This window comes from Macaca mulatta, chromosome 8 (assembly GCF_049350105.2).
Source record: "Macaca mulatta isolate MMU2019108-1 chromosome 8, T2T-MMU8v2.0, whole genome shotgun sequence".
NCBI classification, from domain to species: Eukaryota; Metazoa; Chordata; class Mammalia; order Primates; family Cercopithecidae; genus Macaca; species Macaca mulatta.
In genome coordinates this window covers 10,540,055-10,565,036 of record NC_133413.1, presented here as the reverse complement: position 1 = coordinate 10,565,036, position 24,982 = coordinate 10,540,055, and the positions used below count along the sequence as shown (strand labels likewise).

General features: G+C 44.8%; 1 protein-coding gene and 1 long non-coding RNA gene across 2 annotated transcripts in view; one reads left to right on the top strand and one right to left on the bottom strand.

Moving 5' to 3' along the window:
* Positions 1-894: 894 nt before the first annotated feature.
* SOX7 (SRY-box transcription factor 7) lies at positions 895-7,697 on the bottom strand. The gene is made up of 2 exons (XM_001088867.5): positions 7,382-7,697; positions 895-3,824 (listed from the first exon to the last, which is right to left on the bottom strand). The coding sequence occupies exons 1-2, from the start codon at positions 7,617-7,619 to the stop codon at positions 2,896-2,898; spliced, it is 1,167 nt and encodes a 388-aa protein (XP_001088867.1). The 5' UTR covers positions 7,620-7,697; the 3' UTR covers positions 895-2,895.
* Positions 6,460-24,982, top strand: part of LOC144330689 (uncharacterized) — a 40,516-nt gene continuing 21,993 nt past the window's right edge. Inside the window, exon 1 of the long non-coding RNA XR_013397055.1 lies at positions 6,460-6,814. This is a non-coding gene — a long non-coding RNA (uncharacterized LOC144330689). The remainder of the gene's footprint in view (positions 6,815-24,982) is intronic.

The window sequence follows — 24,982 nt, the reverse complement described above, 5'->3', positions numbered from 1 at the left end:
CACAGGGACTGAGTCATCCTCAGTTTCTTCCAGTGCTTTTTGGCTGGGATGTTGCTCCTAATCCTCACTAGATTTGCATCCTTTTATTATTACTCTGTGTGCTCTCCTGCCTTCTCCACAATGTCCCAGTGAGTTCTGAGAGCCTGTGATATATTTCCACAGCACATCCATAAACACAGGTGTGTTTCCAGATTATTTCAAAAAGAAGAAAAAAAGTGACAGTCTTTTTTTTTTTTTTTACAGAGTCTCACTCCATCGCCCAGACTGGAGTGCAGTGGTGCGATCGTAGCTCACTGCAACCTCCGCCTCCTGGGTTCAAGCAATTCTCCTGCCTCAGCCTCCCAAGTAGCTGAGATTACAGGCACCCGCCACCACACTCACGCCTATAATTCCAGCACTTTGGGAGGCCGAGGCAGGTGGATTACTTGAGGTCAGGATTTCCAGACCAGGCTGGCCAACATGGCAAAACCCCATCTCCACTAAACATACAAAAAACAAACAAAGAAACAAACAAATTAGCTGTGACAGTCTTAAGTAAGCAAACAAGTAGACAAAACTTACTTTCATTCTTCAGACAGCCTGATAGTCACCTCATTCCACTTTACGAGTGTAAAGTCATCACGAGGAGAAAATTGTTCTACATGTAGGTCATGAGTTGACATTTTCTTTCATCATCAATAAAAACAGCAGGTTCCAATGTGTAAAATTTGGATTTATCTCTTTAGCATAAATCAAATGAAATAAACCATCCCTACCAGATAATAACTTTTTAAAATAAAAAAGTTGATGTAGAAAACATTTTAATCAATACTGCAAGTAGCACTCGATGTAATATTTATGTCTTACTTGGAAACCGTTTCTTTTTGCAAAACTATATTTCAAAAGACAGAATAGTCATGGTACAAAAACGTTTATTTAAATTAAATATTTTCAACAAATTAATATTGACAACTGTTTCAAAGTATGTGTCGTTCTTTCAAAAAAATGAAACAGTTTAGCTTAATGGCTGTGATACTGTTTTATGAGATTATTCATACATGCTCTGGACTGCACACCCGTCAATCATATCATCAACAATTTACTATTTATTACCAAATGGCATATAAAGTAATAGCATAAAGAGTAATCATATCTTATAAGTGATTTTACAATAGGACATCTTGGGAGGGCAAAAAGGATTTATCAACAATACAAAACATAAGATAAAAATAATAGGAGATTATATAAAACATATTTCATACAGGAAATAATATGCTAAAATAAAAAAAAAAACAACAACTGTCTTTCAGCACACTGTTACACATGCTCCTTCACAGGAGGTCTGGGAGAAAGATGAAAATGTTTTGGGGTCAGGTGTCCAGGGCTCAGAAACATTTTTGGAATCACAGTGAGTTTCTGATTTGTGGGAAGTTGCTCTAAAGCACTGGCTGAGGACTTTGCCTGAGGACCTGGCTGGTGAGGAACACACACTCTCACTGCTGCTGGAGGAAGCATGCTCGGGCTAAGTCAGGGGCTGTTTGAGTTAGCGACTAGTTCAGCAGTGGAGGAAGAGTAGAAAGAAGAGAAGAAGAAATCCCAGAAAAGAGAGTAAAGAAACTGGAGACGGCTGGGAAGGAAGCACCTTTCGAATCTACAGAGGGGGAAGTGTATATCCAGATTTGAGGACAGTGACTTTGCTTGGTTGTAAAGTCCTTTTAGGAACCCGGGCTCTTTGGGTCATCAGAAACAGGGAGTTGGCAAGAAGCTGTCATTGTTAATAAAAATATCTGATTTAGACTTTAAGAGTTGCATGAAGTGGGCATGTGTCTCTCACACTCCTTTTATATATTCAGACTGTGCAGCTTCTTTTTTTTTTTTTTCCTTGAAATGGAGTTTCACTCTTGTTGCCCAGGCTGGAGTGCAATGATGCAATCTTGGCTCACTGCAACTTCTACCTCCCAGGTTCAAGACATTCTCCTGCCTCAGCCTCCCAAGTAGCTGGGATTACAGGTGTGCACCACCACTCCTAGCTAATTTTGTATTTTTCGTAGAGACAGGGTTTCATCATGTTGTCCAGGCTGGTCTTGAACTCCTGACCTCAGGTGATCCACACGCCTCGGCCTCCCAAAGTGCTGGGATTACAGGCGTGAGCCACCATGCCCGGCCTAGACTGTGCATATTCTCTTGAAGTGTGTGTATAATAAAGAGAGACAGAGACAGAGAGAGAGAGAGAGAGAGAGAGAGAGAGAGAGAGAGAGAACTGCTTTAAAATGTATATTTAAAATAAAATAGTTTTAACTCAATCCCATTTTCTGTAATATAGGTAGCCATACTGGTTAATGTCTCAAATCAGGTTGACTGTTTTTTGTCAAATTGTGAGTCCCTTTGGAATTTTGTGGTCATTTTGGAAAGGAGTGCAGAAAGTGCAGAAAGCCTCGTGGTCCTTGGGCTGTGCACACAAAATTATCACCAGATCATAGGTTAGTGAGCTCATTAATGAGTCAGATTTCCCCATCTTCCTTTATTAACCTTGAGAGAACCCTAAATCAGAAAACTGTGGACCAGAAGGGACCTCGGCTATCAAGTCTGTCCCACCATTAGTTTCGATGATGGCTACAAAGAAAAGAGGTCGGTGAATATTCTACTGGGAGACAGCAACTCTCAGGGGCTGGAGGAAAACTCACTTGAAGGCATATACTTAAAATGCAGGCTGCAGGAGCTTGAATGTGGGGAAGGGGATGGAGGCGGCACTCGGATAAGCAGAGTCCAGCTTAGGCCAAAGGCTCTGGGGCCACAGTTCAGACCTCCCTGCCCTGAGTGGTGGGAGGAAAGCTAGTGTGGCTGCCGGGCTCCCCCGCCACTCAGGGCACAGGAAGGAGAGGGTGTGAGGGCTGGCTGGGCGCAGCGCCTCCAGCTCTATGACACACTGTAGCTGTTGTAGTAGGTGGCCGTGGCATCAGCCAGGACAGAGATGAGGCTGGTCTCTGTGGGACCCGTTGGTGTCACCTGGGAGACGGGGACATGCCCACTGAGGGCCATGGTCCCTGTGGCAGAGTCTGGGTGGCCAGGAGTGTTCAAATACTGGTCGAATTCATTGCGATCCATGTCCCCCAGGAGTTCCACCTGACTCAGTTGATCCAGGGCATCCAAGCCAGGGTGCTCAGGAGGCGGGGAGAGCTGGCCCAGGTGGGCTTGGAGGTTGGAGTGGAGAGGGTGGTAGGTGGCCGGGGAGTAATAGGCAGGAGATGGGGGACAGCCGGGTACAGGGGACATCATGGAGACGCCGGGGGACTGGCCAAGGGCCAAGGAGCCCAGGGAGTGGCTACAGTGGAGAGGGCTGGGGGCGTACTCCGGTGAGTACCGGGGCCCTGGCAGATGGGGGATGCGGCGGGGGTGGCCGTGCTCCTCCTGGCAGGGGGAGGAGAAGAAGGTCTGCTCCGGCTCCAGCACGTCCAGGGGAGACATTTCAGGAGGTGTGGGCAGCCCGTACGGGTACGTGTCCACACTGCTCGGGGTGCCGCCGCCGCCACCACCAGCCGGCCCCTCGTGGTAGCAGCCCCGGAGGCTGGGCAGGGCAGTGCCGGGGGAGTACTCACCCCTGTCCTCCTTCTCCCCCAGCGCCCCCCGGCTGCCGCTTCTCTTCTCCGGCAGGGCGTTCTGGTCCCGGGAGAGGGAGCTCAGGAGGAAGCCGGGGTCCACGCGCTTGCACAGCCGCTTGGCCTGCTTTTTTCTGCGCGGCCGGTACTTGTAGTTGGGGTAGTCCTGCATGTGCTGCAGGCGCAGCCGCTCCGCCTCGTCCACATACGGCCTCTTCTGAGACAGCGTCAGTGCCTTCCACGACTTTCCTGCTCACACAAGGCAGAGGAGGCCATGCTCAGTGTTGTGCCCCTCAGGCATTGCACATGCACACGCGTACACACACATGGGCACATGTACACACACCTCCCTTCACCCTCTCAGTCACAGAGGACACGGGCACCTCTTGCACCCTCTTCCCAACCCAGATCCTGCAGACACAGTGAGGCGAAATCAACACCTCGGCTTGCATCCATAAAGCCAGATCGTGCACTGTGCACACAGAGAGCATGGCCTCTCATGTAAGAGCCACCAGAGCATGCCCAGGCTACAATGCAGGGTCCCCAGTGAAAAAAGCCCACCTGACCATATTCAGCTACAGGAAGAAAATACCTCATGATCACAATATTGATTGGGGCTCTTTTTACCCTTCGAGGGTCCATTCTAAACATTTGTGCATTCTCATGAAAATCTCTGCCTTCATTGATTAGTGCAGGCTAAAGAGATACTGTCATAGTTACCTATGGCATAAATCTCACAGCCCTTTCTGGGAGGGAACTCAGGCTCAGTCAATAGTTTCACAGATGTCAGTAAATCAGAGATTTTCACTTAGGTTAACAAATGCCTATTCCTTACCTCTGAAGGTCAAATAGGACCCTGCTGGATGACCGAGGCCAGAATGCTAACATCTGCCTGCAATGCATGTATGCATGCCCAGACACATGCGTGCACACACATATACATGCAAACCATCACTTCCAGCCAGCCATCTTTTGGGGACCCTTGACGGTGCCAGGGCACCTGCTTAGCCACAGATCTCCATGCAGAAGCCATTCCCTGCACTTCTCTGAGTCTCTATTTTCTTCAGTATAAAATAAAGATATTGTGACACTCTCCAGCTCCAAACTCTCTCTTTAAAAATTATTCCATGCTTGCAACCCACTGGTGCTAATATGCTGGCTGTGCTTGATCTTCTATTCACCATTGCTTGCTTGTCTGTTGTTTTTCAAGTCCCCGGAGCATCTTCCCTCATCTCTCAGTGTGCACTGCACACCCCTCCTGCAGTGTTTTCTAGGGGTGGAAGGCTTCTTGGGTTGCTTTGCTACCTCCTAAGGTGGGCTCAGGATTCTACAACTTTAACATGTTCTCCCACGATGCTAATATGTCCTGAAGTTTGAGATGCATTAACCTAGAGGTTAAGGCCTAAGGAAAGGGCTATGTGTTCCATTCAGCACATTCTGCACAGGGCCAGGTGCAGAGCCGTGCACACAGCGGCCCTCAGTACCTCTGTCGACTGGTTCCTTGGGCCAGGGCTCACAGCCAGGGTAGGGCAATGATTAAGGGCATTGTACCACTTGGATGAAAGTTTATAGAAATTCTGTGGAGCTTTTAACTAACATCATTAGCTGTCACTTAAAAGCGTGACTTGAAAGTGTTAGGAGCTGCAGATTCAGGGCTGATCATCAGTTCCCAGCCTGTGGCTGAGGCTACAAAGCTGTTGCAAGCGACCCAAGATTCAGGTGCACCCCATACCCTGTCCGTGGTCTCAGTATAAAATGTGGCCCTAGCTTCTAAATGTATCCGGATGTTATATGATCAATAAAATATGTGTTCATTTTAAAATGCTACCAAATATCTCCTTCTCTTTATGCACTTTCTCAATCATAATATATTAAAAATACCAGTGTGACTAGGTCACATTTTTAATGTTAAGGTTTGGAAGGTTTATAGTGGAAAAAGTTGAGACTCTCATATGCAGGCTTTTCCTCTCAGGTCAGAAAGGAAAGAGCCAAGAAGGAAATGTCACACAGGTGGAGGGGATCATCCCGCTGCCCCCTGCTAACAGGTGCACAAAGTCCATATTGTGAAAAGCACCAGTGTTGCGGTTTCCCTCACCCAGTGCCAGGAGCTACATGGCTCAGCAGGAAGGAATCCGTGTTTTTTCTGCAGAATGAACTGTAACCTCCTGAAGCTGAAGCGTAGGCCCGACTGGGACCAATTCACAGGAAGCATCTGTCTCCTGTGTCCGTGTCTGCCCCTTTCCTGGGAGCAGGCTTCCCCAATTCCGAAGGGCCGTGCTTCTCACCCTTCCCTCCTCCCCAATCCCTGGCCCAGGCCTGCACAGAATTCCTTCTCTATCACCCTCACAGCAGTGGCTTGCTTCCCCCTCAGCGGGCATGGTCAACAGGCACAGTGCTCAGGGTCCGTGGAAAAAAATGTTTGGGGATCCACAACAAACATATTTTCATTTCTTTTAAAATCTAAAGAAAAATATAAACTAATCGGTTAAAGAAAATGTTTTATTATTGTACATATTAATATATTTGTCTTTATGCCAACACTGTGTAAAATAAAAATGTTACTGTTTTTTGACGAGGGAAAAGGCCCCAGAAGGCTGCAGACCACTAACGCGAGTTGGTGAAGCCAGCCACGAGGCTGGGCCCTTTGCAACCAGCACTCCATCAACGGCTTTACACAGCAGCTAAACTGCAGGAGGGCTCGGCCTGGGACCCGCTCTGCGGGCCTGCGGCTTTGACCCGCAGAAAGAGGGGCGTCAGTCCTATCTCCAAAGTTCCGCCCCGGGAAAGAGCCCTGAGCGCTGAACTCCGACGAAAAAAAGAAGGGCTCTGTTCTGGGCAGGGTGGGGTTTGGGAAGGGTAAAGACGGCCTCGGGTGCCCACACGTCCCTTCTTATAGGACCTGTCTCCCGCTGCGTGCACCAAGTGCTTGTGCTTTGAAAGGTTTTCGCCGATTAAAACGAATAAAAACCGCGTCGAAAGGCAAAGAAGTTAGGGGTTAGGTAGGGTCGAAAAGTACTCAGCTCGACACCAGAGGAAAAAGAAACCCCCACAGGAACTCCGGTTGTTCGGGTGTGTCCTAACAGCCTCACTCCGGACCTCTTGAACCTGGTGGGTCCGTGTCCCCAGCCCCTGCGGGGACAGCCCAGGAAAAGGCCGGGTTCCAGGACAGCCCAAGCATCCAAATCAAGTTATCTACACCCCCGAGGCTGATAATAGATGAACGAATCGAGTCTATTGGGGTAAGTTTTTTGTTTTGTTTTTCTCTTAATTATTTAGTTAAAGCAAGGATTCGTTCCGCAGGGTCTCTCTTCAGGAATATTCGTTAATTATAATTTCATCTGTGACAGCCTTCCTCTGAGATGGCCCAATTGTAATATCCAGGGAATGCTGGGTCTTCCCACTTCGGTATTTCTAGCAAACGCCGGTTCCACCCAGCCTCGACGTTTCCGTCCCTGCCCTGTCCATGCGTGCCGGTCCCTGCGGCCAGGCTTCCCAGCCTGGCCGCTGCCCCGTCTCTCCGCCCCCTGGGGCGCCGACCTCCGCTCCTGTCCCAGCAAAGGAGCCTCCCCTGCCTGCCGCGCTGTTTCACTTTGGACCGCGCCAAGTGCCCCCGCTCTGAATCCTGGGCACCGCGAACACCCACGCTCGCGCAGACGGCCAGCCACGCGGGCACGAAGAGGGCCCTCGCCCCGCGTGCCGGGTTGTCCCCAGGCTCCGCGCTCGCACCCGCCCTGCCAGGCAGCCAGCCGCTCGCCGTCCGCCCCCCGCCCCCAGCCCCCAGCCCGCCCGACCGCGCGCTCACTCACCCAGCATCTTGCTGAGCTCGGCGTTGTGCAGGTCAGGGTTCTGCACCGCCAGCCGTTTCCTCTCGTCCTTGGCCCAAACCATGAAGGCGTTCATGGGCCGCCGGATACGGCTCTCGGAGCCCTTGTCCCCCGGGGGCCGAGGGGCGGCGGGCGGCGACTGTCCATCCGACAGCTCGGCGTCCAGGGCCGGGCACTCGAGCCCCTCGGGCCAAGGGTAGGCTCCCAGCAGCGAGGCCATGGCCGCACGCGGGTCGCCTCGCTTAGCTTGGCGGGGCCGGCGCGGACCTGGCCCTCGCACCGGTCGGGGCGTCCAACTTGGCCCGCAGCCGCGACCCGGCCCCTGATTTATCAGCTTCGGGCGGCCGCGTCCTCCAATGACTCTCCAAGGCGGCGCGGCCCCTCCCTCGGTGTCCGCACGGGTCCCCTCCCTGCGTCCCGGGCCGCCGCCGGGTCCCCGCTCCAACCTGCCGGGAGGAGGAGGGAAGAAGGGAGGGAGGCAGGGCCTCCTCCCCGCACCCGCCCCCGGCCCGCCCCTCCACCGCCAGGGGCCCGCCCGGGGATCTGCGCCGGGCTGGCCCGGGCCGCCTCCCGCCCCCTGCCCTGGACCTGCAGGTGCCGCAGAGCCGCAAGGCAGGCGCTGGAGGCCCGCTCCAGCCCGGGCCTGCCCGGGTCAGACTCCACTGCCCCTCCTGCGCGTGGAGCCTCGGAAAACCCAATCCAACCAGGTTTCGCCGAGCTCGCCTGGGCGTGAGAGACACTGACCATGAACCCCTCAGATCAGCCGTTCTTAATACTCCGACTGCCATTCCTTTCTAAAATGACCGGGTTTCGGCCACCGCAGCCCCAGCCAACTGGGGTCGCCACAGAGGCCGGCCGGAGCCGGAGCTAGGGACTGCACCCCGCCTCGGGTTCTGTGCAGTGTTCGCCGAAGGCCCCGCGACGCCCCCGCCGCCCCTGGCTCTCAGCAGGGCGAGGCCGGCGTTCTGGTTCTCAGCCACCTGGTTGATTTCTCCTCTCACTCCACCCGCACCCAGTCTCCGGGGCCAGGCCTCCAGCTCCCTCACTTCTGGCTCTTCTCACCCTGAATTTTCTCCTTATATTTTCTCTTTCCTCCTCGGATTGGCAGTCCGGCTTCTCCGAAAGGAGTCGCTCCCGCCCTCTCGCGTCCCCCCTGGCTGAGCTGCGACCTGCTAACTCCCCCAGTTTCCCTCATCTGCACACCCTGGTGTACACCGACCGTGCGTGCCGGGCCCGTGTGCAGCCTGGGGACTGCGGGCTGGGAGCTCACGGCCGTCGCTTGCCCGCGCTCACCGCAGCTCCCATGTCACCCGGCCCCCTGTGTGGAGCGCTGTTCCCGCACTCTCATATAAGCGCCGGCACACAGTAGGCGCTCAAGGCCTGCAGAATGAGTGAGCAAATATGGCTCAGACACCTACTGAATGAAAGTTGGCAGGTTTGACTAGATCCTGGAATTCAATATTTACTGAGCGCCCTCCATGTGCCGGGCTCCACAGAGGTGATCCTGGAAGGAGGCAGCGTTGTGGGGGTGGGGGTGGGGGTGCCGTGGGATCCGGTGTCAGAACCTGTCTTAGTGTTTAGGTGACTGAACGTGCGACTCTGGACAAGTCACATCTCTCTGGATCGCCTTTCCTAATCCTAACACAGGACGATGATAAGACTGACCTTTCAGGGCTGTTGTGAAGATTCGGTGAGACAAATGTAGAGAAAGCTCCAACCCTTCCTGTGATGCTTGACGTTAATACAACTCTAGGCATGAAGCCCGTGAGCCTGAGTCCGAATTTCAATGTTCCCGCGCGCAGCAACCGATGCCTTGCATGCAACATGCAGCGGGCCCCACGGCTAAGACCCGGCAAGTGTAAGGTGAACTGCAGCGTCTCTGTTTTCACGTCCTAACTTTCACCTCTAGAGCCCGGGACAATTTTCATCCGAGAATTAGCTTTTCGAACAAAAGAGATGGCTGGGCTTGCCAGGATTCAGTAGCAGCACCCTGGGCCGGTGCGCCCCAACCGCTGCACTGGCGGGCCGGGAATCTAAGGGTATGGGGCGAGGTGCGCGCTGCGCAGCACGGGCAGAGAACAGGGTGCCCACCGCTGGGGCAGCATCCAGGAACCAGAGGCGGAGCGGTGGGGGACCCAGTGGGGGCCGTTTGCAGAGAGTTTGTCCTCCATCTAGGCGGACTTCCCAACCCTGTAAAGCCCAGGCCATCTCCAGTGGCCGACCCCTTTCCCGCATGTGCCTCCAGCAAAACCCCTAGGCCAGGGTGCGCCTCGTGGAATCCAGGGCCGCGCCTGGCCAGGAGAAGGGAGCTCTTTGAGAAAGGGGAGAAAGAGGGTCCCACTTTGGGGTTTGAGCTGCGGCGGAAGATCCAGGGAAGAGCTCGTCCCCGACCCTTTCTGACCCTACTGAGCTCCAGGGCGGGGGCGGTGCTCAGCAGGGTCGGAGGCCACGAGGGGACAGCGCCCCCTTCCCGACGACTGGTGTCCCCACTCCCCGCCCCAGCCCGTAGCGCCCTCCCTGCATGGCCCCAGAGCAGAGCGCGCAAGCCGTGGGGCCGCGCCCGGGCACCAGGTTAGGAAGATGCGCCCTCCCCAGGGAACACGGAACGGTCAAGTTAGATCCCAGACACCGACGGCAACAACAGAGAAAACAACGGGGACGGGGCCAGAGAATACGTGTTGTGATTGTTGTCTGCACTTGTTTAGTTTCTTGCTTTTCCTCTGCAGAGAGCTTGCAAGCCTGGGCTGTCCAGGAGGTGATCATCAACCTTTCCAGTGCTGATGCGGGCGCCGCCCGGAGCTCGGGAATTGCCAGCACCGCAGTAGCCGGGCTCGCTTGCTCCATTCCTTCATTCCCTTGCGTCCACGCATTTATGCACCTTGGCAACCGTATGCGAGCGCGCCCTGGTGCAGGCGACGCCAAGGGACGCGGGGTCGCCATAACCTCGCCGCTTCTCTGGTCACTGCGAGCTTGTCCTTCCAGAGCTCCGCGCTGACCCTACGCGACCCCAAAGCCTGGAGCTCGGAGGGCTGAGCTAGAGGCGGAGGGAGCCAGCCCTGGCATGCCGACACTTGTGTCGCCAGCGCTGGGTTCGGGGCTGCGGCCAGCTGTGGGTCCAGCGGCTCTTAGGTCGAGGCTAGGCGCGGCGAATCGTCACGGCGCGGACCCTGAAAGACCTGGCGGAGAAAGGTCAAGGCCCAGGGCTACCGGGTTGGATCTTGCGGGGCTCTGACCTTCGGCGAGACCGGTCAGGGGCAGCCAAGCAGAGGCGGAGAGGCAGGGCCGGTGTGATGACGCGGGGCACACTGGACAACGCGCGTGCTCCACGCAGCCGGCCTGGCCGCACCACCGGAGCTCACGCCTCCCGCGCGAGTTACCTGAACTGCACTCTCTTAAAAGATGTTTTCTTTCTTCCTTCTTTCTTTTCTTTTCCTTCCCTCCCTTCTCCCTCCCTCCCTCCTTTCTCCCCGACCCCCTTCTCTGTCCGTTTAGCTCGGTAGTTCTGTGAACATTGGTTTCCAAGGACACAGGACCTGAAGCCAGAAATCCCCAATTCCGATTTTCTGCAATTCAATTGCGTTGTGATAACTCACTTAACTAATCTCGGCCTCAGTTTCTTCACCGGTAAAATGGGGATAATACAAGGTGGCTGACACAGTGTTTGTAAAAGCTCCTCGTAGAGTTTTCTGAGTTGTGAAATATGAAATCGTGAGTGGGTGAAAACCTAAAAAAAAAAAAAAAAAAAAAAAAAAAAAAAAAAAAAAAAAAAAAAAAAAAAAAGGGCCTCCACAACTTTCCTCTCCAGGAGCTTTTCTCATTCTATTCCGAACAGAGGAATTTCAGCTGCTCTGGGGTGCAAGGGGAGAGAAAGGGGCAGAAAGAGGGGGAGGAGGAGGGGGAGGAGGAGGCAGAGGAGGAGGGAGAGGGGAATCCAGCTGCAGTACCCCTGGTACCTGCTCCGAACCCGCTGCGAACCCGGAGCTCTGAGCCGGACCAGGCGCGTCCTGGGCCAAGGGCCTGCCTTGGGCGGGGCCACCGCGGATACTCCGGAGGCTCGCGGCAGCGCCCGCAGGCGTTGGGTGCAAGTGTTCTGTGTTTGCTTTTAGTTCCTCACACCAGGCTAGAGGTTGAAGTTATTATCATCACCATCTTCGCTCACGCTGATTTGTCTGTACTTGATTGGCAATCTTTGCAAAGCAGGTTCCCATTCACTGGCTCATCCCCGCCTCCACACAACCCTCGAAGCAGAAGGCTCAGAGTTTTAGGATTGAGCCACTTCCCAGACAAGGCGGGTGAGGCTGCGGCTACAAATGCCAGAGCACAGACCCCAGCGCGCGGCTCCTGACCTCACGCCTGGACTACTAGGTTCCTGTGCGCCCAAGTAGTGCCCCAGCTCGAGGGAACGGCTTCTAACCAGCTGCTGCGACGCCTCCTGGCTTTGCGCTCCCTCTAGCCTGGTCTCTGGAAGTTCCACTGCACCTTCCCTCATCCAAAGGGTGCCTTCAGTTTAAGGCGTGTCCTGAACAAGGTAACTGAAAAGCAAGGGGACAAACCCTGCTGGCCATGGCCGAGGTGCGGGCTGGAGAGAGGGGAGAACCGGCCAGGCCTGCCAGCCCCACCTCCCGCCCGTGCGGGGTCCAGGAGTCTGCAACTCGGGTTTTCTACAAGACGCTGTAGTGGAGTTCCTTTTTCAACCCACGGAAATCTCTCCATAGTCATCTAAGAGAAGCCCATCAAGTTCCTAATTTAGAATAACTGTCTGTGATTAAAACAGCAGGGATTGGCCGGGCACAGTGGCTCACGCCTGTAATCCCAGCATTTTGGAAGGCAGAGGAGGGCGGATCACCCGAGGTCAGGAGTCCGGGACCAGCCTGGCCAACACCATGAAACCCCATCTCTAGTAAAAATACAAAAATTAGCCAGGCATGGAGGCATACGCATGTAATCCCAGCTACTTGGGAGGCTGGGGTAGAACTGCTTGAACCCGGGAGGCGGAGGTTTCAGTGAGCTGAGATCCCGTCAATGCACTCCAGCCTGGGCAACAAGAGCAAAACTCTCTCTCGCGCTCTCTCTCTCTCTCTCTCTCTCTCTCTCTCTCTCTCTCTCTCTCTCTCTCTCTCACACACACACACACACACACACACACACACACACACACCGAGCAGGGATTTCAGATGTACACCTGCAGCTTCACTACACTGACTGAAGCAGGCAGAACAAAAGGACATTAGGTCAGTTTCACAGAATCTGAGGTCCAGTAGCTTTTCCACATGAACCTAGGGAAAAAGGAATGTTGTTTTCAGACTAGATTGCTCCTGAATGTGGGTAGTACAGACCCCTTATAACATCAAAAGCTTTTTGTAGTTGCTTAAAATACTAAGATACAGTTTCCCTGGGTCAGGCATTCCTGGTTACTGCAGAGGCCCCCCCGTACACACATACTTGTGAGCACCCCTAACCCACCACTTGTCTCTGATGAATCATGTCTCCAGTGGATAATACCTAAAACCTCCATGGTGGGAAGAACACTGACTTGGAGCCAGAAGCCACAAGGCCAGTCCAACCTGCCACTACTGTCTGTGCCCATTTTAGCAAGTCACTTCACTGGTTAACTCACAGGCTCTGGAGCCTCAGTGAGGCCCCGAGAGATGAAGGACTTGCCACGTTTTGTCCACTTGGATAGCACTGAGATAAGCTGATGTTCAGTCTGTGATTTGTGTTTGCTTCCCCCTAGCACTGAGGGACATCAGTCCCAAGCCAGTAACACCCTTTTTCTACACTAACTTTCTTCCACTCTACTCTGAACAATTATCAGGTTTCCTTTAAGGGGTCAAGTGTGTCAGATTACTGCACAGAAATGATCTTTATTTAATTGGTCATAAGCTAGACTTTCAGACAAATTTCAATAGAAAAATTAACAAACTACAGGATAAATTAGCAGTTGGTTTGAGGGGATATTTATTTATTTTTATCCTATTGTCTCTTCTTTCCAAATGTCTAAGATGAAGAAGTGAAATTGATTAGAAACAACCCATAATAATACAACATGGAAAATAAGCTTTTTCTTAGGACATTTGTACACACATCTGACTTCTGGGTAAATAGGATATCAGGCTAATGATGAGACAGCCTAGATAGAGATCTCATCACAGAGAATTCTGTCATCAGCCAACAATTCCAGTGTGAGAAGTTGAGGATACTTCATGTTTGTTTAGATTATGAGATTGCTTTATTGTGTAGATTTCAAACTACTATGTTCTGTTTATAAGATAAAATGTATATTGAAGTATAGCATCTCTACAGAGAAGTGCATGGAGTTTTCACCAAGTGAACACACCACATAAGCAGCACTCAAATCAAGTAACAGGTGTTGCGAGCCCTGATATTTTTAAGGCTCCCTACCACTGAGTTGTGAGCTCCCTTAGAGCAGGGACTGAGTACCATTCTGGTTTAAAATATAGTACATTAATAGAAAATTTGAGTATGGCTTGTGTCTGCTTCACTGTGTCTGAGTCTGGAAAGACGTGAACAACTAGAAGTCACCTGAATGGCCAGAAGCTAGAATTATCTGGAGGCTTCTTCACCCACAAGTCTTGCACCAGAGGAGGGGTGACTCAAAGATTGGGCTAAGTTGTGACTGTTGACTGGCATGTCTACACATGGCTTCTCCATATGTTTTTGGCTTCCTTTTTAGCATGGTGGCCTCAGAGTAAATCTTACATGTCAACTTGGCACTCCAAGAATGAATGTTCCCATAAATCAAGCCAAAGGCTATATGGCCTTCTAAGACTTAGGCTCAGAAGTCACATTACATCACCTCTAACCGATATTTGTTGGTCAAAGCAGTCACAAGTATGTCTAGATTTAACCAGAGGAAATACAGACCTCCACCTCTCAAAGTGGGGAGTGTCACAGAATTGTGGCTGTGTTTTAAAACCATGAGGTATGTGTATGTGTAGAGATGGTGGAAATGAGAATACCAGAGGTTTATCACAGACAAAGTAGCTAACTTTGTAACTCATAACACTCTTTCCCACCCCAAGGCCAATGTCAGGGCAAAGAAGTGCACCTTCTTTTTCCACACACTTAAACGAAGCCTTACACAATGCCATTCCTTCAAAAGGTTTTTCAAAGTTCCTCAAAAGAAACTAATAGAAATCGGACTATAGTAATTTTATTTTTGAGACAGAGAATGCTGAAGCACAAGATGTGCTCAGAAACATAAAGCAATTTAAAGGATAGGGCTGGAGCTGGGCATTGAAGTTGTATTTGAAAAAAAGCTTAATGAGTTACGGTTCTATATTTGGAACTCGAATTTTTAGGGTTTGATCAGAGGGAGTTGTCAAGGACATTTCGAAAAGAATTTCAGTGCAGGTAGAGAAAATGAGTTCTAAGCCCTTCCTCAACTAGCTTCTTAATAGCCGCCATCCCCTACGTTTCTGACACTGGATCTAGTTCATGTATTATGTGGAGCAGTATTAATCACAGTCATGCTTACCTGTGTAAATAGAATTTTTAAGGTGCTCTTACACATACCATCTCACTTCATTTTCAAACACCTTATAAGGTAAGCTGGGAAGGTGTTCGATTATCGCTCTAATTTTGTAGAGGAGAAACTGAGGCTCATAGAAATAAAATGACAGGTGGCAAGTGACAGACCTGGCAAAATGACTCCCCATTCAAGGCTCTCTCCAAAATATCATTCATTGCTTAATTCTCCATGGGATTTAGGGCTTGACTGAAATGAAGTTGGATCCAAACAAACAATATCACATATAAGAAAGTAAGTTTTAAATTATAAAAACTTCCACTTCTGCTTATGCTGGAGTAACAGGGATCAGATTAACCCCCCACCTTAAACAAATACAAAACTAAACAATATCTGAGTTTTCAGCTATTGCACAACAGACAGTGCACATAGTAATTCTGGAAAAGAGAAACAAATGAGGTGAACCCAATACGTGCCCCTGATCATTGTCTGGAGAAGGTCTCTAGGCCATGATGCAGGGAAGGGGAAAACAGAAACCAGGGAGATGCTGAGTAGAAGAGTCAGAGTTCTGAGCTGAGAGAGGATGAAGCAGAGAAGAGTTTGCACAGACAGGGCTTCAGAGATTGGAAGAGAGGTCTGCTGGAATTTCTGCCTGACAATGATCTGCACGTGTGTGTGAAAAAAAATCCTAAGGCCATGGAAAGAACCACTGGAAAAAAATTAGGTGGAATAATCTCCTGAGCTCATACCAGGACAGAAAGTTTCTGTTCCCACAAGTAGGGTAGAAAGACCTCCTACTACGCGGGACATCAGGTAGGATCCTCAGAAGACTACTGTCTGATGGAAAAAAAAACAGGAAAATAGAATCCACAACCAGAATGAAAATCAGTCAATAGAAATGGCACCAGAAATGACAAAGATGATGGAATTGGCAGATATGGATGTTAAAAAAGTTATTTTAAATATACTCCTTGTGTTCAAGAAGGTAGAGGAAAACAAGATCACAGTTCTTGAAAACAAGATGTAAAAGATCTAAAAAACAAAAAAAGAGCCAAATCAAAATTTGAAAGGTAGAATATTTGAGTTACAAAATACCCTATAGAGGATTATCAGTAGATTAGACATTGCAAAAGAAAATATTAGTAAACAAGAAACATGCCAATATAAATGATTCCAAATGAAAAACAGAAAAAAGACTGAAAATTAACACAGAAGTAACAACTTGTGAGACCATATTAAGTGGCCTAACATAAAAGTAATTAGGCTCAGAAGAAAAGGGAGAGATTAGAAAAACGTATCTGGGAAAATAATGTTTTTTAAATTTAATGGAAACTATAAATTCACAGATTCAAAAAGCCCAACAATCCCCCCCCCAAAAAAAAAACTAAAGGAAACCATACTAAGGCACATCATAATGAAATTGCTGAAAATCTTGAAAGCAACTAGAGGGAAAAGGACATATTACACACAGAAGGAAAAAACAAAAACTAAAGCAGACTTTGTGCTTGAAACTATGCAATCCAGAAGACGATGGAATAACATTTTTTAAAGTACTGAAACAAAAAAATTTTAAAACCACTCAACCTAGAATTCTATATCTAGCAAAATTATTTTCTAAAATAAAAGCCAAATAGGACTTTCCAAACACACAAAAGCTGAGTGAATTCATCAGGAGACCAACATCATGAAAAATGTTGAAGGAAGTCCTTGAGGCAAAGGATAGTGACATAGATGGAAATTTGGATGCACACAAGGGAACTGGTGAACATAAAATACTTTTCTTCTATTTTTAAAATCTATTAAAAATATAATTGTTAAAGTAAAAATAATATATTATTGAATTGATAGCATATGTAGAAGTAAAATTTTATGACAATAATAGCAAAAAGATCAGGAGGAGGGAAATGAAAATATAGTTTTGTTAGGTTCTTGTAAATATATATGAAGTGGTATAACATTATTTGATGATAGACTGACCATTTAAGATGTAACGTTAAGATGTAAGACCATTTACTGTAAACGTTAGAGCAACCACTTTTTAAAAAGAGCTAATATGCCATCAAGGTATATACAAGGGAATAATAAACTTCTCAATTAATCAAATCTATCCAAGACAGAAAAAGATGAAAAGGAAGCAAAGAATAGATGAGACAAATAAAAAACAAATAGTAAGATGTTGGATTAAAACACAACCATAATTATGATCACACTAAATATTTATTTAATTTATTAAATATTACATTTAAAAGCGGGGATTGTCAGATTAGATTTTAAGAAAAAGCAACATAGAACTATATGGTTATAGGATGGTCTAAAGAAATCCACTTTAAACACAAGACATAGATTAGCTAAAGGTCAAAGAATGAGATTATTTTATACCCAGTCCAGCATGTAAGGAGATTGGAAATCATTAATCCCATCCTAACAACAAGAGAAAAAGCCGAACAAACTGAAAATTGAAAACTCTTCTTGGCTCCATCAAATAATTCAGGTCATAAAGCAAGCCACTGTCCTATGTTTGAAGAGACAAAAAGGTGGATACACAGATCACAACTTACCAGAGCAGAAACCCATGAGCAGAAACCTCCACAGGAGTCAGTACCAGGTTCCGCTGATGCAGTACATCATGTTTGGGTTTTGACAAAAAATGACAAGGCATATTAAATGGCTCACAGCACAGTTTAGAGAAACAGAGAATGAGAATCAAACTCAGATATGGCAGGGATGTTGGAATTATTAGACTGGAAATTTAAATAACTATGATTAACATGCTAAGAGTTCTAATGGAAAGGTAGACAACATGCAATAACATATTGGTAATGCAAGTAGAGAGATGGGAATTCTAAGAAAGGATCCAAAAGATATGCTAGAAATAAAAAGCACTGTAACAGAAATGAAGAATGCCATTGATGGGCTTATTAGTAGTCTAGACATGGCTGAAAAAGAATCAATGATCTTGAAAATACGCCAGTAGAAACTTTCCAACCTGAAAAACAAAGAAGACTGAGGGAAAAAAATGGAACATAATATCCACCAACCGTGAGTCAATTACATAGAACATACACACAATGGGAATACCAGAAGGAGACCAAAGAGCAAAAGGAACAGAAGAAATATTTGAAGCAACAATGACGGAGAACTTCCCAAACCACATATTCAGGAAAGTCAGAAAACACCAAGTAGCATAAATGCCAAAAATGACACATAGGCATATTGTATCCAAGTCATGGAAAATAAAGACAAAGAAAAAAATCTGGAAAGGAGCCAGAGGAAAAAATCATCTTCCTAATAGAATGACAAGGATAATAATTACATTGGATCTCTTCAAAAGCCATACAAGCAAGAAGAGAGTGGAGCAAAATCATTTAAGTGTCCAAAGAAAACCCCATCAACCTAGAATTCTGTATCTAGCAAAATTATCCTTTAAAAGTAGAGGATAAAATTTTTCTCAGATCAATAAAAAATTAACGGAATTTTTCATTAGTAGATATGCCATGCAAGAAATGTTAAAAGAAGTTCTTCAAAGTGAAGGAAAATTATATAGGCTAGAAACTCAGATCTGCATGAATAAAGGCAATTAAAGAAAGAATAAGTGAAGGCAAAATTAAAACATATTTTTTCTTCTTCTTTTTTTTTCTTTTCCTTGAGACAGGGTCTCACTCTGTCACCCAGTCTGGAGTGCAGTGGTGCATTCATGACTTACTGCAGCCTCAATCTCTTGGGCTCAAGTGATCTTCCTACCTGAGCTGCCCAAGTAGCTGGGGCCACAGATATGCAGTATCACACCTGGTTAATTTTTTTATTTTTTGCAAAGACAGGATCTCATTATGTTGCCCAGGCTGGTCTTAAATTGCTAGGCTCAAGTGATCCTCCCATCTCAGCCTCCCAGTGTGCTGGGATAATAGGCAAGAGCCACCACAACTGGCCAACAGGTAATCAGTTCGTTCAAAGTAATTAAAATAACAATGTATGCAGTGATTATTATAGCTTATGGACAAGTGAAATCAATGACAGCAATGATATAAGAGACAGGAGAGAGAAGGCAGAAATACTTTATTATAAAGTACTTAAACTGTGAAGCAGTATAGTGTTACTTGAAGGTAGACTTGAATTAATTGTAAAATGTATATTGCAAACTCTACGGCAACCACTAAGAAAGTAAAAAAAAAAAAAAAAAAAAAAAGAAAGAAAAAAGATAATTAAAGGAGGGAGGAAAAATGAAATCTAAAAAACCCTCAATTAAAACCCCAAAAGGCATTAAAAAAAAGTGAAAGACAAAAATAGAAACAAAGAATAGGGGCAATAAATGGAAAACAGTAACAAATATAGTACATATTAATTCACCTATATCAATAATCATGTTAAGTGTCAGTGTTCTGAATACACTGTATTAGGCCATTTTCACATTGCTGTAAAGAAATACCTGAGACTGGGTAATTAATAAGAAAAGAAGTTCAATTGGTTTATGGTTCTGCAAGTTGTACAGAAAGCATAGCAGTATCAGCTTCTGGGGACGCCTGAAAAAGCTTCCAATCACGGTGGAAGGCAAAGCGGGTGTAGGTACATTGCATGGCAAAAGCAGGAGCAAGAGAGAAAGAGAAGGAGGGGAGGTGCCACGTACTTTTAAACAACCAGGTCTCAGGAGACTTCACTCACTATTATGAGGACAGCACCAAGTGGATGGTGCTAAATCATTCATGAGAAATCTACCTTCATGATCCAATTACCTTCCAGCAGGCACCACCTCCAACATTAGGGATTACATGTCAAAGTGAGATTTGGGTGGGTATAAATATCCAAACCATATAATACACCAACTAGAAGACAGAGACTGTAAGAGACTTATCACGAAACAAAACAAGACCTAACTATAACTTGTCTACAAAAAAAACCCACTTTAAATTTATAGACACAGATAAGAGTAAAAAGAGAAAGATATACTATGCTAACACTAAGCAAAAGAAATCTAGAGTAGTTATATTAATTTCAGATGGACTTCAGAGCAAGGAAAATTACCAGCAATAAAGACAAGCATTACATAATAATAAACGGGTCATTTCTCCAAATAGACATAACAATCCTTAATGTATATATACCTAACAACAAAGTATCAAAATACATGCAGTAAACTAATAGATGTCCAGGAGAAATAGATGAATCCAGGATTATTGTTGAAGACTTCATGATTCTCTTTCAGTAGTTGACAGACTCAGCAGGCAGAAAATCAGTAAGGACATAGCTGAACTCAATAGCACCTTCAATCAACTAGCTATAGTTGGCATCTATATATTACTTCACCTAAAAACAGAAGAATACGCATTTTTCTCAAGTTCACATGGAACATTCACCAAGATAGACTACATTCTGGGCCATAAAATACACTTAAACAAATTTAGAAGAAGAGAAGCCATGCAATGTATGCTCTCAGACTACGATGGAGTTAAACTAGAAACCAATAACAGAAAGATAGCTGGAAAATCCCCAAACACTTGGATATTAAACACCATGCTTCTAAATAACACATGCGTCAACTAAATAAATCTCAAGAAAAATTTAAAAATACTTTGTACTAAACAAAAATGAAAATGTAACTTATCAAGGTTCATGGAAAGTAGAGAAAACAGTACATAGAGGGAAATTTATAACATTAAATGCATACTTTAGAAAAGAAGATATAACTAAAGTCAATAGTGTAAGCCTACACCATAGGAAATGAGAAAAGGAGGAGTGAATTAAACTTAAAGTAAGCAAAATAAAATAAAATGATAAAAACTAGAGCATAAATCAATAAAATTAAATGCAAAATATCAATAGAAAAAAATCATCAAAACCAAAAGCTGGTTCTTTGAAAAGATCAATAAAATTGCTAAATTTCCATCCAGGCTAACTAAGAAAGAGGAAGAGAAGAAACAAATTGCTAATATCAGAAATAAAAGAAGGAATAGCTATTGACTCCACAGACATTAAAACATAATAAAAAAATTATAAACAACTCTATGCCCCCAAATTGGATAATCCAGATAAACTGAACCAATAGATACAGAGAAAGCGTTTGACAAAATCCAGTACCCATTCATGATAACAAATCTCAGGAAACAAGAAACAGAGAAGAACACTCACAATTTGACAAAGAACATCTACAAAAACGACACAGCTAACATTACACTTAATGGCAAAAACCTAGATGCCTTCCTGTTAATATCAGAAATAAGGCAAGGATAATCCTTTTCACTACTATTTTCAACATTGTGTTAGAAGATGGCTAATGCAACAAAATGAGAAAATAAAATAAAAGGTATACAGATTGAGAAGTAAAAGATAAAATTGTCTTTGTTCATCCATGACATGACTGCCTATGTAGAAAATCCCAAAGAATTGACAAAAAAGCCTCCTGGAACTCACAAGCAATTATAGCAAGATTGCAAGATACAAGGTTAATATACAAAATTCCATTGTATTCCCGTATGCAGCAATAAACAGTTTGCATTTGATATTAAAAACACAACACTATTTACATCAGCACAAAAAACCCGCCGTAATACTTAATTATAAATCTAACAAAATGAACTATATAAGATCCATATGAGGAAACGTACAACATTGTAATGAAAGAAATTGAAGAAGAACTAAACAATTGGAGAGCTATTCTCATTTCATGGATAGGAAGATAATATTATTAAGATGTCAGTTTCTTCCAACTTGTTTTTTAGATTCACTGCAATCTCAGTCAAAATCTTAGTAAGTTATTTTGTGGATATTCACAAACTAATTCTAAAGTTTATTTGAAGAGGCAAGAGATCTAGAATAGCCAACAAAATACTAAAGAAGAACAAAGTAAAGACCTGATGCTACCCAACTTCAAGACTTACTAACCTTATAGCTATATAGTAACCAGGACAGTGTGGTATTGGTGAAAGAATAGACACATGTATCAATGGAATAGAATAGGGAACCCAGAAATAGACCCATGGAAATAAAGTCAACTGATCTTTGACAAAGAAGCAAAGACAATTTAATGGAGAAAGAAGAGATTTTTCAGTAATTCTAAAACAGGTGAACCTCCTCATGCAAAACAAACAACAAAGAAAAAATGAATCCAGACACAGACACTTACACCCTTCAGATAAACTTCTGGGGGACACATTTAAACCATAGCACCAGTTTTCCCAACATTTGTTGAAAAGACTGTCCTTTCTCCACAGAACCATCTTGGCACCCTTGTTGAAAATCATTTGACCATAAATGTAAGGATTTCTTTATGACTCTTCCTATTCCATCGGGCTCTATGTCTCTCTTCAAGCCATTTCCACATTGTTTTGATCACCATAACTTGTAGTAAATTCTGAAAAGAATGTGTAAGACCTCTAATTTTGTTCTTCTTTTTCAAGATTGTTTTAGCTATTCCAGGACTGTTGACATCCCATAAAATTTTCAGGATGGATTTTTCTGTCTCCATAAAAAAACTGACATTGGGATTTTGATAGGGACTGCATTGAATCTGTAGATTGCTTTGGGTAGTAGTGACAACTTAACAATATTATCTTCCAGGCCATGAAGGGATGGACGTCTTTCCATGTATTTGTGTGTTCAATTTTTTCTAGTAACATTTTGTAGTTTCCATTGTGTAAGTCTTTCATCTACATGGTTAAGTTTATTCCTAAGTATTTTACCTCTTTGATACTACTGTAAAGGGAAATTTTTTAAATTTCTTCTCCAGGTTGTTGCTTGTTAGTGAATAGAAATGCAACTGATTTTTGCACGTCAATTTTGTGTCCTAAAACTTTGCTGAATTCTTAGTTGCAGAAGATTTCTTATTGTGTCTGTGTGTTTAATCTTTAGAGGTTTCTACACTGTAAGATCATGTCACCTGTGAATAGAGATAGCTTTATGCCTTACTTTCCTATTTGAATGCCTTTTATTCCCCCAATTCTTGCCTGATTGCTTTGGGTACAACTCATAGTACTATGTGGAATAGAAGAAGTGAGAGTGGCCATTCTTGTTTTGCTCCTGACTTTAGAGAAAAAGTTTTTAGTCTCCTACCACTGAGTATGATGTTGGCTCTGGGGCTTATACAAATATTTGGCTTTTAGTATATTAAGGTTTTATTCCTTTTATTCCTAGTTTGAGGTAGTTGCCTTTTATTCCTAGTTAATTGTTTTTAAATCAAGAATGTTGATTTTTATCAGGTGCTTTTTCTGCATCAACTGAGATGATTATATTTTTCTCCTTAATTCTTTTAATGTGTGAATTACCTTGATTTTTACACGTTGAACATTCTTTGTATTTCAGGAATAAATCATACTTGATCATGGTGTAGAATCCTTTTAATAGCCTGTTGAATTCAGTCTGCTAGTATTTTATTTTACTTTTTTAGAGATGAGGTCTCACTGTGTTGCCCAAGCTGGTGTACAGTGGCTATTCACAGGTGCGATCATAGCACACTATAGTCTCAAATTCCTAGACTCGAGGGATCCTCCCATCTCAGCCTCTCAAGTAGTTCGGGACTACATACATGTGCCATCACACCCAGCTAGTATTTTAAATTCTGGTGAATTTTGTTTGCTAGTTGAGCATTTTAAAATCTATATTCAAAAGGGATGCTATTGTGTAGTTTTTTGTGTTCTAATCTGGCGTGGATATCAGGGAACACCAAACTCATAGAATGAATTTGGAAGCATTTCCCCCTTTTCAATCTTCAGAGGAGTTTGAGAAGAATTGGTGTTAATTCTTCTTTAAATACCTTGCAGAATTCATCTGTGAAGCCATCTGATCCCAGGCTTTGTTGGGAGGTGTTTGGTTTTGAAATCAATCTCCTTACTAGTTGCAGCTCTATTCAAATTTCCTATTTCTTCATATTCAGTATAGGTAGGCTGTGTATTTCTAGGAATTGGACCTTTTCATTTTGGTTATTCATTTTGTTGCCATACATTTGTTAATAATATTCTCTTATAAACATTTTTCATTTTGGTAAAATTGGTGGAATGTCCCTGCTTTCATTTCTGATTTGCGTTTTCTCTCTTTTTCCTTAGTCAATCTGCCTAAAGGTTTGTCAATTTTATCGATCTTTTCTAAGAACCAACACCTGGTTTTGTTGATTTTACCTATTGTTTTTCTATTCTCTATTTTATTTGTATCTGTTCCAATCTTTTTTATTTTCTTCTTTCTTCTCATTTTGGGTTTTGTTTGCTCTCCTTTTTCTAGATCTGTAAGGTGTAGAATTAGTTTGCTGACCTGAGACCTTTCTTCTTTTTTAGTGTAAGCATTTACACCATAAATTTCCCTCTTAATACTGTTTTTACTGTGTAAGTTTTTGTTGTTGTATTTTCATCTTTATTTGTCTTAAGGTCTTTCATAGTTTCCCTTGTGATTCCTTCTTTGACCCATTAGTCATTTAAGAATGTGTTAATTTCCCCAAATTTGTGAATTTTTCAGTTTTCCTTCTGCAGTTGTTGCCTAGTTTCACTCCATTGTGTTCAGAAAAAATACTTTGTATAATTTCAATCTTTGAAAATTCAGTAAGACTTGTTATGTGGCTTAAAATACAGTCTTTCCTGGAGAATGTTCCACATATACTTGAGGAAAATCTGCTGCTGTTGTTGGATGGAGTGATCTGTATATGTCTTTCATGTCTAATTGGTTTATACTGTTGTTCAAGTCATCTGTTTCCTTATTGATCTTCTGTCTGGTTATTCCATATATTATTGAAAGTGGGTACTGAATTCTCCTACTATTATTATAGGGCTATTTCTCCATTCAATTTGGTCAATGTTTGCTTCATATATATTTGTACACAAACGTTAGAACTTCCTGTGTTCTAACTGACCATAATCTAAGGACATAATTTTAAAACATAATTTAACTTTTATGTTCTTGCTATCTTCTTAGTGAACTGACCCTTTTATTATTTAATGTCCTTATTTGTCTCATGTAACAGTGTCTTAAGGTCTATTGTATTTAAAATTATAGCCAACTTTTCCCCTCTTTTGGCTATTTGCATGGAATATCATTTTCCATCCTTCTACTTTCAGTCTCTGTCATGAGATCTAAAGTGTGCCTCTTGAGGACAGCACACAGTTGGACTCTATTTTTTTAAA

Excerpts from the sequence above, each read along its gene's own strand:
- SOX7 (XM_001088867.5), bottom strand. The coding sequence starts at position 7,619 with ATGGCCTCGCTGCTGGGAGCCTACCCTTGGCCCGAGGGGCTCGAGTGC. Across the intron at positions 3,825-7,381 it reads CGAGCTCAGCAAGATGCTGG|GAAAGTCGTGGAAGGCACTG; the intron begins GTGAGTGAGCGC and ends TTGTGTGAGCAG.